We start from the raw sequence: 12,754 nt of genomic DNA, 5'->3' as shown, positions 1-12,754 counted from the left end.
TACTGAATGTGCTGAATGAGAAGGGATGAGAATGAATGTTATAAAAGACAAAGATAATAGATCTGGCAAAAGTCTTATCATCGTATAATTGTGAAACTGACAATGGTATACAGGTTATATGAGGAAATATTCTATTACTAGGAAAGGATTTAAGGTTGAAGAGCCAAGTGAAGCAACTTAATTTTTCAGAAAAGAATCTCAAGCTCTCATCTCACTCTCTCTCTCTCTCTCTCTCTCTCTCTCTCTCTCTCTCACACACACACACACACACACACACACACAGGCTCTGCAAATAATAAAGTAAATTGGGGTAAAGTAGTAACAAGGGTAAATGTTACACAACTACTATTTTAATTTTTATACTTTTTATATATTTAAAATTACATCCAAATAAAAAGTGTCTGTTTATATAACAATATTCACTAAAAATAAAATATTTCAGGAACTAGTCAGAAATTATTCTAACAAATGGAGCCTTCAAAAGACATTTTGCTAGCAAACTATACAACAACAATTTAAAGAATATTTTTGCCAATACTTCACAGCCTCACAAACACACCACCTACCTGATAACTTTGCAGTCTTTGCATGTCAAATGAAGTTGGAATATATCACGGCATTCGACACTTTCTATAAGCTGTAATGGAACCTAAAATTAAAAAGGATAATTAGTCAAATTATCTTAGTCTTAGTCAAAAGGCACTGATGTTGCAGGTACACTCAGTCCAAATGATTAACAGGGAAAGAAGCAAACAGAGCCACAAATTTAGCTTGACCAGTAGTGATTTACTAGAGCCCATTAGAGTTTCCCTTTCCCTAAATCAATGATCTCAAGTCACAGCATGATGACCACCAAGAAGAGGTAGGGACTCTAGAAGAGAAGAGGGAATAGATCCTTGAATATGAAACTCACAAGCTCATCTCTCAAGGTACTACTTTAAGAAGCTATGATTTACAGTAACACAAAAGCTGAAGAGTTCTACACAGAAGTACTACAGGTCTAGTGCAAACAGGACTCCAAGTGTTCATTGTCCCAGATGGCACAGTAGATTCATTCCTCAGTTCTTAGCAAAGGAGGCTTCTGAAAAAGGAGGAGGCCTAACTGCCTGCACGGCACACCAGTAGCCACTGGTCAGGGTCTCTGCTCAGTAGAATAGAACACAGATAACAAGAAGTTATAAAGTAGTCAAAGAAACTAAAAGAGGCTAGATCCAACTTGCTCAAAAAAAAAAAAAAGCCTTGTTTGCCAAGTAGGACTCAGGGCTTAAGTGAATTGGAATGGTCCCCCTCCCTGCAGGTCCTACTTAACAATAGTGGACAGAGATCGATACGCCAGTGAGACAGAAGAAATGTCTCTGAAGTGTGTAAACGACCCTCTGGTTGACGCAGGGACACTTTTCCTGAAAATATCTGACTTAACCTTCAACTACAAAAACATTTTCCAAACAAGATATGATAAAATAATAAATTCATTTTTTTTCTCAAGATAGGGTCTTATGCATTCCAGGCTGGTCTTAAACTCCCTATGCCACTGAAGACAGCTACTAACTCTCTTACTTTCCCAAGTGCTAGAATTACAGTCTGTACCACCATGGCTTTATTTGGTACTTTGCATTCAGGCTTTGATGCATGCTAGGCAAGCACTCTACCAACTGAGTTACAATTAGCCCTGAGTGCATTCTCCCACCCCACCCCACCCCTGAGACAGGGTTTTTCTGTATAGTCCTAGCTGTCCTGGAACTTACTCTGTAGTCCAGGCTATCCTTGATCTCATAGAGCTTCATCTGCCTCTGCCTCCCAAGTGCTGGGATTAATGGTGTACACTACCACCACCCAGACTGCGTACACTCTTAAGGCCTTGTGAAAAAGAATAGCTTACTTGTCCCTAACACTGTATCAAATCTAGTCAGAATGTGGCCATAGGAACTGCAAGTAGCACTCAAAAAATTTGTTTAGGTATGTTCACTGACCATGCTGCTTCCAAACAGTGGCCCCATGTTAGCCCTCCTAGTTTCAGAGCTGGCTTACAACAAACTCTGACCTACTAGCTGGCAGAGTAACAAAAAAGATCTTTCTGGTGTATGGTGAACAAAGGTAACTGCTAGACAAAGGAGAATACCAACAGCTGTTAGACTGCCACCTGTTAGGCACTGAGAGACTGACCAAGAAACAGTTTTACAAACCATTTCTGCTTTAAACTCTGTTTACATTATTTTCTAAGTTTATTTATTATTCTGTGTACACGCACACACACACACACACACACACACACACACACACACACACACACACACACCACAGTAAGCATACAAGGGTCAGAAGACAACTATAGGGAATTGGTTCTCTCCTTCCACCTTTATGCAGATTCCAGGGAGTAAACTCGGGTCAGCAGGCTTGTCCAGCAACTGCCTTTAGCTTCTGAGCCATCTCTTCCACTCTCTGTCTACGTTTTTGATCACAATACTACTACTTATGTATAAACTTTATTTTCACCCCACAAAATATTCTCGTAAGAGCACCAACTAGAGTACTGGTAAAAGAGAAAAGATTCACACAGAGGAGACAGGTTTTGATGACCACACAGTAACATGCAACAGCCATCACCCAAGAGTCTCATGCCACCTACTGAGGTTTCAGAAATAGCAGATTAAGATCAGTCTGTTGAATTACACAACAAAAACTGTTTTAAACTTTCATAAATCCCACTTGAACACTTAGTTGCTTAATAAATTCTCTAAGTTTCAAAGAAACATAGTTTGGGAAAAATAAAGAATAGACGATTGCTCATACCAGGAATGCTACAAATGGACTCTCCACAGAGGTATTTCACTCTAGGAACTGTCAACTTCATGTTTACTGAGGTTGTAAACATAGATAAAAGGAATAGTGCTCATTGTATCCAAACCTATAAACAGTCAATGTGCTGTGAAATTAAGAGAATATTTGATATTGGGTAGCTATTTAAAATTTAATGGCAACTTTTTTCTGAAGTGCTAAAAATGCGAAGTGGGGCATGCCACCATAGAGATAGCACATTTGGGTTCTAATGGCTTAAATATGCATGATTTAGATAAAATAACCTTTAATAGTTTTTTGTTTTGGTTTGGTTTTTTGTTGTTTTGTTTTTGAGACAGGGTTTCTCTGTAGCCTGTCCTGGAACTAGCTCTTGTAGAGCAGGCTGGCCTCAAACTAACAGAGATCCACCTGCCTCTGCCTCCCAAGTGCTGGGATTAAAGGTGTGCGCCACCACCGCCCAGCTAATAGGATTTCTTGATCTCCTGTGTTTTGCTGTAGTATTTATCTGCTGAAGAAAGAGCAGAGGGATGCAGAGAGGGGAAAGGAGAGAGGCAACCACTATCAATCCTCTGGTCTCCATCTAGGATCTGTTGCAGGAAGAATCAGCTATCTTTTTCCTGGAGTGACCTCAGGCTTCAGAAACCCTAGCACTGTGGTGTTTCTCAATAAGAAATGTGCATAGTCCCCACAATGTCAAGATAATTTTGCATAATCATTTTTCTGTGAAAACACAGTGTCTGTAGTTTTGTAAGTGACACATGGCTCTAAGACTTAGAGAGTTAGAATGCTAGAGAAAAAACTTTCATCTGAGGAAATGGATTAAAAGTAAGCACAGTAGTCAGTTTCTTAAACATTAAAATCACACTATGAAAAAATATCACAATACAATCTACTCATAGTTATTATAAGAAATCAATGATGAATGACACAGACCTATTCATAGAAATACACTGTTTTAAAATGAACTTAAAATCCAAAAGGGGAGAGAAGATCTAATATTCATTTCATATCCATACTAATTTCAAGTCATTATTTACTGAGTTGCAGGTATCAGGAGACACAATGGATCCTGAAGACACAAAGACAAATCAACAAAGCGTTATAACATGTCTAGTCAATGCTGTGATAGTATGTTTACATACAGAAGCAGGCCACTGAGAGCAATTACTGCCAAGAAGGAACAGGACTGAGCAAAGCTTCACAGAGGAAGTTACTACCTGAACCAAGTTCTGAGAGATGAAGAGAAAGTCCCCAGGCATGAGAGAAGGGAAAATGTGCAAAGTATGAAGTCTGCCAGAGGGGCCCAGAAAAGCCAGTTTTACTGTTAGAAAGGAAACAGAAAAGCTGACAGGGATAAGGACCACAGCCTCACATCATGCTGCATAATTGACTTTCATAGAACAAATAAAGAAAACAGCTTTAAGATGGTAGATGATATGATTTTCTGACAGACCCTATTCCCAAACAAATCTAAAAATAGACCTTTAAGTATTTATCCAAATCTAGTGAGCTGATAAATAGGACGATATGGGAAAATGTAATGGGTTGAACCCTTATCATTCTCACAGGCAATTGAATTATAAGTTCTCTGATGCCAACCACTTAAAGAACAGAAAAAAAAATTAAGTTGAGTGGTAAATTGACTCCCTCCCCTAGGACATGGCATGGAATTTTCAATTGCTGGGTTTTTTGTTTGTTTATTTGTTTGTTTTCCTGAGACAGGGTTTCTCTGCAGCTTTGGAACCCGTCCTGTCTTGTAGACCAGGTTGGTCTTGAACTCACAGAGATCTGTCTACCTCTGCCTCCAGAGTGCTGGGATTAAAGCGTGTGCCACCACAACCCAGCACCATTTCCACTTTTTATCCACTGGTCAGAAATGATCAAATCCAAATGAACCATTGTGCTGGTTAGTTTTGTTAACTTGACACAAACTAGAGTCACCTGGGAAGAGGACCCCCTCAGGAGAGGAATTATCTCAATCAGATTGGCCTATGGGCATATCTGTGGGGCATATTCTTGATTAATAATTGATGTGGGAGAGCATAGTCCATGGTGGGCAGTACTACCCCTGGATTCTGCTTCCATTATTGCCTTCAGATTCCTGCCTTGACTTTCCTCAATGATAGGCTGTAAGGTGAAATAAACCTTTTCTTACCCAAATTGCCTTTGGTCATGGTATTTATTACAACAACACAAAGCACCCTAGAACTCTGTAAATATAGTACATTTTCTTTTTCCTTGGTGACTCTGATGTGCACTGTTAGCTAATGTACAGAATAGAGACATAATCCAATTATAGAAGGCAGGCAGAAGAATTCAGGTCAAAATGGCTCGAGAATGTGAATGAATGAATGAATGAATGAATGAACGGGTAAGTAAGTAAATAAATAAATAAAATGTCAACTCAAAAATGACAGCCACTGATCTTATAAATCACAGACTGCAACTTGAATAGTTAGGTAATTTCTAGAAAGATGAATAAAATTAATGCAAGCAACAAATTTCAAAGAATCTTCCAAGTCACATAATCTGAATGTAGACCTGAGCTCTTTAAGACATCACAACACACTTCTCTGCACTGGCACTCAAATGCAGAAAGCCACAACACTAGCAAGCAAAGGGGGGGGAATGCTCCCACTGGTGGAAACTGGTGAAGTTGTGGGGTTTTCTGGGCTGGTTCACTGAAGACTACCAAGGATAGTAGTGCACTGGAAAAACCAGTTCTACTTAGTAGAACCTCATAACCAAAAAAAGAGCAAATGCACTCATAACAACTTCAAACTTCCTTTGCATTAGTAAGAGTTCATTATGCAAATAAACAACATACTAACATGGATCCTTACTAATGTAGGAGCCACCAGAGTAACTTTTCCTGATATGTCAGTCTGTAGTGAACTTTGTACCCTTATAAAGCTTAATAAAACAGCAGCACCTGGTACAACCTATTTAGTATTAACTAGCAACGGATACCTCAGCAGACAAGATGAGTTGTTTTAAATAAATCATAAGAGTACCTTATTAACCAAACAGTCCTTGGGCATGAAATTAAATGAGAGAAATGCACAGTACACAATGTTTTCAAATACCCAAGCCTGTACAATTCTTATATCTTCCTTTTCTTATCTACCTTACAAGAAGAATGGTTGGTAATCACTTACATTAACAAGAGACTCTTTAAACTTGATGTGAAGTCTGTAATTAGAAAGGGCAATGATGGCATCCTCCGCACGGCCCACATACTCTGTGCTCTCTCCATGAAGTTCAAGAAAAGGAACCTGGAAAACAGAAGAAACCTTTCATAGTTCCAGAGCAGAAATGGTCCAGATTAAATGGTCAGGTGAACAAAAGGACAACAAACACTCTGCCATACAAGTTTAAATCAAGAATCTGAAAGACAGCTTACACTCACCTAATTTCAATATACTTACCAAAATTAGGAACTTTTATGACATGATAAATAATCATACGAAACAATGAACTTTTAGGAATTAATTCTTTCAAAAAGTAACAATGTTTTCCAGATTGTACTTCTATATGTACAGTTTAGGAAATGCATCTATTATACATTACTTCAATCCACTAGTTTTGCTCCATCATTACTATAATGTGAAACACATATTACACTGTCAAAAATGGTCTGTAATTACCTGAAGATTTTCATCTTCTCGAATCAGCTGCTTCCTGGGAAATATCTGATTGGCTTGGATGCACTCCAGGCTATGCCGCATCTCTTCATCCTGGAAAAACCCCAGTGCTTAAGTAATTTAAAAACTTCTCCTTATCATCCATATTTGATTTTTCTGCTGTGTTTACTTACATAATCACAATAATAATCCAATGACCATTTTGAAACAAGCAGAAAAGCTCAGGGAAACTATGCCCCAAAGTGTTTCATCTACTATCTTAGTTATTGCTATAGTTTGGATAAGGGTTTCTCAAAGGCTTTGATGCTAACACACAGCACTGTTAACAGGGAGTTAGAAATTGAGAGGTAGTAAGAGGAAGATAGGCCAATGAAGGGACCTAGCCCCTTCCCTGTTTCCTCGGCACCACAATGTGAGTGGGCTTTCCATCACATGTTCCCACCTTGATATACACCAGGCCCAACTGACCAAGACAATCAGCCAAAATAAATCTTTTCTCTTTTTTAGTTTTTTAGTTGACTTCTCTTCATATTTGTAATAAGAACATAAGTCTGACTATTACAAGTATCCCTAATCTGAAACACATTGATGCAAAAATTATCAAGCATTACAGTCTCTGTGGGCACCAAGAGGCTATGGTGCCTTTTGAAAGAAACCAACAAGCAGCAATTTTGCTCCTTATGTTATAATTTTACATTTTTATTTTTGAGAAATATATAGTTACTTAAAAATAAAGAAATGATGTTTGGAATTCACTTCAACATAATTAAAGGGTATAAGAAAGGAATAGTGAAGAATAAATGAAACAGCTCTATGAATCAATAATTCATGAAACTATTAAGTGCTGAATGTTAGTTTGCTACACTGTATATCCTTTATGCAAAATCTGCATAACAGAAAGCTTCAAAACGGTGTGCTTTAGGGTTGGAAAGATGGCTCAGAGGTTAAGAGCACAGGCTGCTCTTCCAGAGGACTGAGTTCAATTCCCAGCAACTACACGGTGGCTCACAATCATTTATAATGAGATCAGATGCCCTCTTCTGGCATGCATGCAGGCAGAACACTATACATAATAAATAAATAACTTTTTAAGGTGTTTTAATATAAAAAGAAAACAAACAAAAAAACTAAGCTAAGAACTAAATTTCCAAAATTTGAAACAGTGTAAACCACTATCCCTGCTCATTTTGCCTTACACTACCAAGAGGTCTCTTCCAGTTAAGATAACTTCAAAGTAGGAAGTCAAGCACTCTCAAAATTAACTAACTACACTCTGGCTGTTACAGTACAAGGAGGCCCAAAAAACGTATAGTCTATGAGAAAGCCTGGCTCTAGATTATGATGAACTCTGCTCACATAGTCAGAACCCCCTCCATTTTCATTTTACTGGGGATCAAACTGGGGCCTCCAACATGTTAGACAAGCAGTACACAGAAAATTTTTTGGTTTTCTGCTCTCTCTTTATAGATGGGGTCTCACACTGTATCTCAGGCTGGCCTGGAACTCAGTATATATGCCTGTGTGCACTTTTCTCCTTACATAGACTGGAGGGTCCTACTGGGAACAAATAACAATCCTGGAAACATCTGCCAAAAGACACATTTAAGTCTCATTTAAAAACCTTTGAAAAATAGAGGTATCTAGGAAAAGGAAATGATGCAAGTGGTGTTGGGGAGCAGAAGTCGAGTTGGATATCATCAAAACAATGTACGTGCATGACACTCAAAGAATAACTGGAAAAAACTTTAAGAAAACCAAAATTCAGTATTCTAGAATTTGCTGTAAAAACTAAGGATTAAGAACAAAAATCTAAACGATAAAACAATACTATTTATACTAAAATAAATCAATGACTCAACAATTTCAAGGAATTACATAGTTAACAAAGTAATTATCAGGAATCCAATAGACAAACGAGAAAATGTTTAAATAATAATAGCAAAATTGAAGTTTGTGTTATAAGACTTATGACTTAGACATATACTGATACGTACATGTGAGTGATAACATGGACCAATCAGAAAACAATACACACAACCATGAGTTCTCATGGCAAAATTCTAACTTTTTTTTAAATTTGCTATAATGATCTTGGGGTAGTCTGAATGAGACTAACCCCCACTGGCTTATGTATTTGAATACTTGGTTCACAGTTGGTGAAACTGTTTGGGAAAGACTAGGCTGTGTGGCCTTATTGAAGGAGATATGTCACCGGGGGTGGGCTTTGAAGTTGCAAAAGCTCTCGGCTACCATTTCAGCACCATGCCTGCCATGTGTTCTACATTGCTCCCTAACAAGATGGTCACGGACTAACCCTCTGGAACCATTAGCAAACCTCCAACTAAATACTTTCTTTTACAAGTTGCCATGGTCATAGTGATGGTTTAAAAGAAAATGGCTCCCGAAGGGAGTGGCACTACTAGGAGGTATAGCCTTGTTGGAGAAGTGTATCACTGTGGGGACAGGCTTTGAGATCTCTTTTCTTCAAGCTTCATTATGACAGTCACTTGACTTCCTGTTGCATGCAAGATGTAGCAATTTCAAGTTCCAGCACCATGTTTGCCTGTATGCTACCATGTTCCCCATCATGATGATAAAGAACTGAATCTCTGAAACTGTAAGCCAGCCACCATCAATTCAATGCTTTCTTTATAAGAGTTGTGGTAATGGTGTCTCTGCATAGCAATTAAAACCTTGACAGTCATGGTGTCTCCTTACAGCAACAGAACAGTAACTAAGACAGATCTTTTATGATGTGTGGTCACACTGCTCCATAACTATTGGGATCCCCAGAGGACTGTGCTAGGTACCACACAGACCTCAACAGTACCAGGAAAAGGACTGTACTGCTGGCTATGTAGCACAAAGTGAAGGGCAAGCACAGCAGAGCTGCTTTGATGCCCAATTGCTGATCAATGGCACTGGCATGCACACCATGTTAATATTAAGCAAGCACACTTTCAGCTTTGAAAACTGAAGAAAAACAAAAACTGTATACTTTAAATTAAAAAAAAACAGTGGTCAATAAAGAGACTGCCTTGGCCCCTTGATAGGACAGAAAATTAGGTAGGCGGAGTAAACAGAACAGAATGCTGGGAAGAGGGCAATGAGGCAGACGCCATGGAGCCAGCCACCAGGTCAGACATGCTGAATCTTTCCCGGTAAGCCATATCTCATGGTGCTACCACGAGATTATTAGAAATGGGTTAATCAAGATGTGAGAGTTAGCCAGTAATTAACTCTCTAGAGATAATGGGCCAGGCAGTGCTTAAATGAAAAAAAAAAAACAGTAAAACGTCATCATGTTTTGGGTACAAGATTGAATCAGAAAATTGTGATGCCCACTGGTCCACCTTCAAAAAGGAAGAAATTACCTTCCTCTTCCTTTTAGTATGACATTACTACACAACTAGCTGGGCAGGGACTGTTGCTATTCCACTTTGTTTTTAATTTTAAAAAGCATTTTCCACACGTCCCTAATAAAGCTTGAAATTAACATGCTATTTTCAATTTCCTCTTTGTGCACCAGCATGAAACACTTTGGGTCTAGGAACTACCACATAGTTAACAACAAAAACAAACAAACAAATAAATCAGACAATGTTATAGAGAGTAATTTCTCCAGTTCTCAAAGCTTTGCTTACACATTCTTAGGACTGATGAGATGTAGCTAGCTGTGTTCCATCTTCTCTGCCTAAATGGCCCACAGGTCACCGAAATGCCCATTGTGTTCTTGAGGGAAAGGTAAAGGCAGGGTGTACACAGCTGCCCATCTGTTATGGGTCAAAAGAATCTTAAAGGAAAGGCAGGAATTGCTGCCGTCCAGAAAATAAATTCATTTAAAATGTGTGCTATGGTGACAATGTATGTTAATTAGCTCAGTTTGATCAGTCTATAATACATGCTTATTTTACACAATTTCACAATTCTGTAAATCAAAGAAAAAAATTGTGAGTGGCCATCTCACAATCTCTACACTCACCAAACAAACATAAAAATCATTTTCACATGTCTTGCTTCTTAGAATGTTTTTAGGAAAAGGGAGGAAGTGAGCCTGGGCCTCACGTACACAATAGCATGTGGTTTAGCCTGAGCTACACCTCCAAGCCAGCTTCCTATTAAAGGAAGAAATGAAAATCCTGGAGTCCAAGAATGAGATATTTCAATCTTGCCTCCATTTACTGACTGACTTAAGGTGTGCTACATATCTAGCTCTCGGGATTCAGCTACCATAAAAGTAGCTCTTCTATTCATACTGAACAGGTACTGAGGAGCTGACAAAGGAGGTAGAGATAATTAGGAAGTGGGAAAAACTGAAATTACTTCTTATAAAACATAAACAGATGTATTAGTGTTCACATTCCATCAAGATAGGAGTCCAACTCTAATTTCTTTATTTCTGTACTTACCATGACCGGTACAGGGCAGGAGAGACCCCGTCCTTCTCCAGTCTCTAACAAGGCTCTTCTTTCTCTTCTACTTGAGACCTTTTATTTTAGGAAGGAAAAAAAAGAAGAAGAAAAATTGGCAATAGTTTTTCACCTAATTGGTCATACCCTAATTAAAGAGACTGCAGACACAGATCTGAAATTCAACCAGAGTCAGCCCTAAATAAGCTGAATATCAACCAGCCAAATCCTCACCATTAGTTCTAAACTGAATAACACCTTTGTGGAAATAATCCTAACTTTAACTAGCTCTGTAAGGAAAGTGGAAAACACTGACATTCCTGTGTTGAGAGTAATTTCAAATGTTATGAATCTTGCAGAAAGATTAAAAAAGCAATAATTAAAATCAACCTGCAAATACAATATTCTCCTAATGTTTCAGGATGTTTATGTGGCTTATTTTATGGAAAATGGATCACCCCGTCTATGGAAACAAATTGACTTAGCAGGTAAGATATGAATCAACTGTTTTATTATCCTGATATTCTGTGCTTACCTGAAAATTCCTGAGCTACTATAATCCTCTCACCTGTGCTTCTAAGAACAAAAGAACGTCCGACTAGAAATGCAGAGGAGTGCTAGCACTCTCCCGAAGGGCTCCTTCCCTCGTCAGATTACCATCATACAAACCCGGTGTTATTGCTTTGCTCAAGTTTAATTTTAAAAAGATGGTATTTTGGGGAGTTTGAACGTCAATACTCAGCATGAGAGCTGTAAGAGCAGCATTAAGTAAGGGAAAGAGAACATCAAAGGAACTGCAGGGCCAAGGCTCTGTCTCTGTACCTGTACCTCTGCTGGGCTGTGAGAAAAGGATTATTTTAACAGAGTGCTCTGGGGGACAGTCACTGTTGGAGACAAGGGCTAAAGGAAGATGCTGAGAGCCACTGGATGTGACAATCCAATACCAGACTTACAAGGCAGCAGTGACACAGCAGTGCTACCAGATTCTTCATAGTCTCTGAAGCGATAGGTGCGTGTACGCACGCACACGCACGAGCGTGTGTACACACACACACACACACACACACACATACACACACAATGAGTTAATCCACTAAATGTGACAGAAAAGTATTTCAAACTTGCTGTCTCAGCAACTAGAATAAAGGACTTTTCTGGTGAAGGACACCCTTAAGAAAAGTGGATTCCTCAGCCCATAAGTGACAGGGAAAATGAACACAGAGAAAACAAGTTTGTTTCAGATGCCTACTGCTTATCCAGCTGAAAGTGACAACATCATCCACATATTTAAACTATTGCATGTTTGTTGTTGTCTTATGCCATTGTGAAATGAACCCAGGGCCTGGTCACATGAGAGGCAAGTCTCCCACCACTGAGTCATTACTTACAACTCAAACTGCTCTATCTCAACACAGACATAAATTTGATATATGTTCAAATTATTAGTATTACATACTAAAAACTGGGCCCAGTGGCACACACTTGTAATCAAAGCACTGAGGAGGCATACAGGAGGATCCTTGGGGCTCACTGACCTGCCAATCTAGTAGCTGGTGAGCTTCAGGCTAATAAGAACCACAAGAGACCCTACCTCAGAAGCAGGTGGATCTCTGAGTTTGAGGACAGCCTGGACTACAGAGCAAGTTCCAGGACAGCTAGGATCACACAGAGAAACAAAAAAACTCTGTCTCGAAAAACCAAAACCAAAAGGGGAGGGAGGAGGAAGGATCAAGATCCTGCCTCCAAGGAAGCAGATGGCATTCTTGAAGATGCTATCTTAGGTTTTCACACATGTACACCTGCACACATACATGTACAGGCGCACATGTTAAAGTATATGCATATGTATAGAATGTAGGCGGAATATGAAGAATCTGAAATTCTCAGAAGTACATCTCTGTGAAA

General features: G+C 38.9%; 1 protein-coding gene across 8 annotated transcripts in view; it reads right to left on the bottom strand.

Annotated features, from left to right (window-relative positions):
• The window catches only part of Mtmr3 (myotubularin related protein 3), a 114,619-nt gene that overhangs the window by 44,179 nt on the left and 57,686 nt on the right, over positions 1 to 12,754 (bottom strand). For all 8 annotated transcript variants that reach the window (XR_015002766.2, XM_085692098.2, XM_085692097.2 and 5 more), the window contains 4 exons: positions 10,850 to 10,927; positions 6,444 to 6,533; positions 5,955 to 6,071; positions 567 to 649 (listed from right to left, as the gene is read on the bottom strand). Coding sequence is in view for 7 of the 8 variants with exons in the window: in XM_085692098.2 (XP_085548224.1) it covers positions 567 to 649; positions 5,955 to 6,071; positions 6,444 to 6,533; positions 10,850 to 10,852 (293 nt within the window). In the remaining variant the exon portion in view is untranslated. The remainder of the gene's footprint in view (positions 1 to 566; positions 650 to 5,954; positions 6,072 to 6,443; positions 6,534 to 10,849; positions 10,928 to 12,754) is intronic.

This window comes from Myodes glareolus, chromosome 8, assembly GCF_982192425.1.
Source record: "Myodes glareolus chromosome 8, mMyoGla1.1, whole genome shotgun sequence".
NCBI classification, from domain to species: Eukaryota; Metazoa; Chordata; class Mammalia; order Rodentia; family Cricetidae; genus Myodes; species Myodes glareolus.
This window is presented reverse-complemented; position numbering and strand designations above follow the sequence as displayed.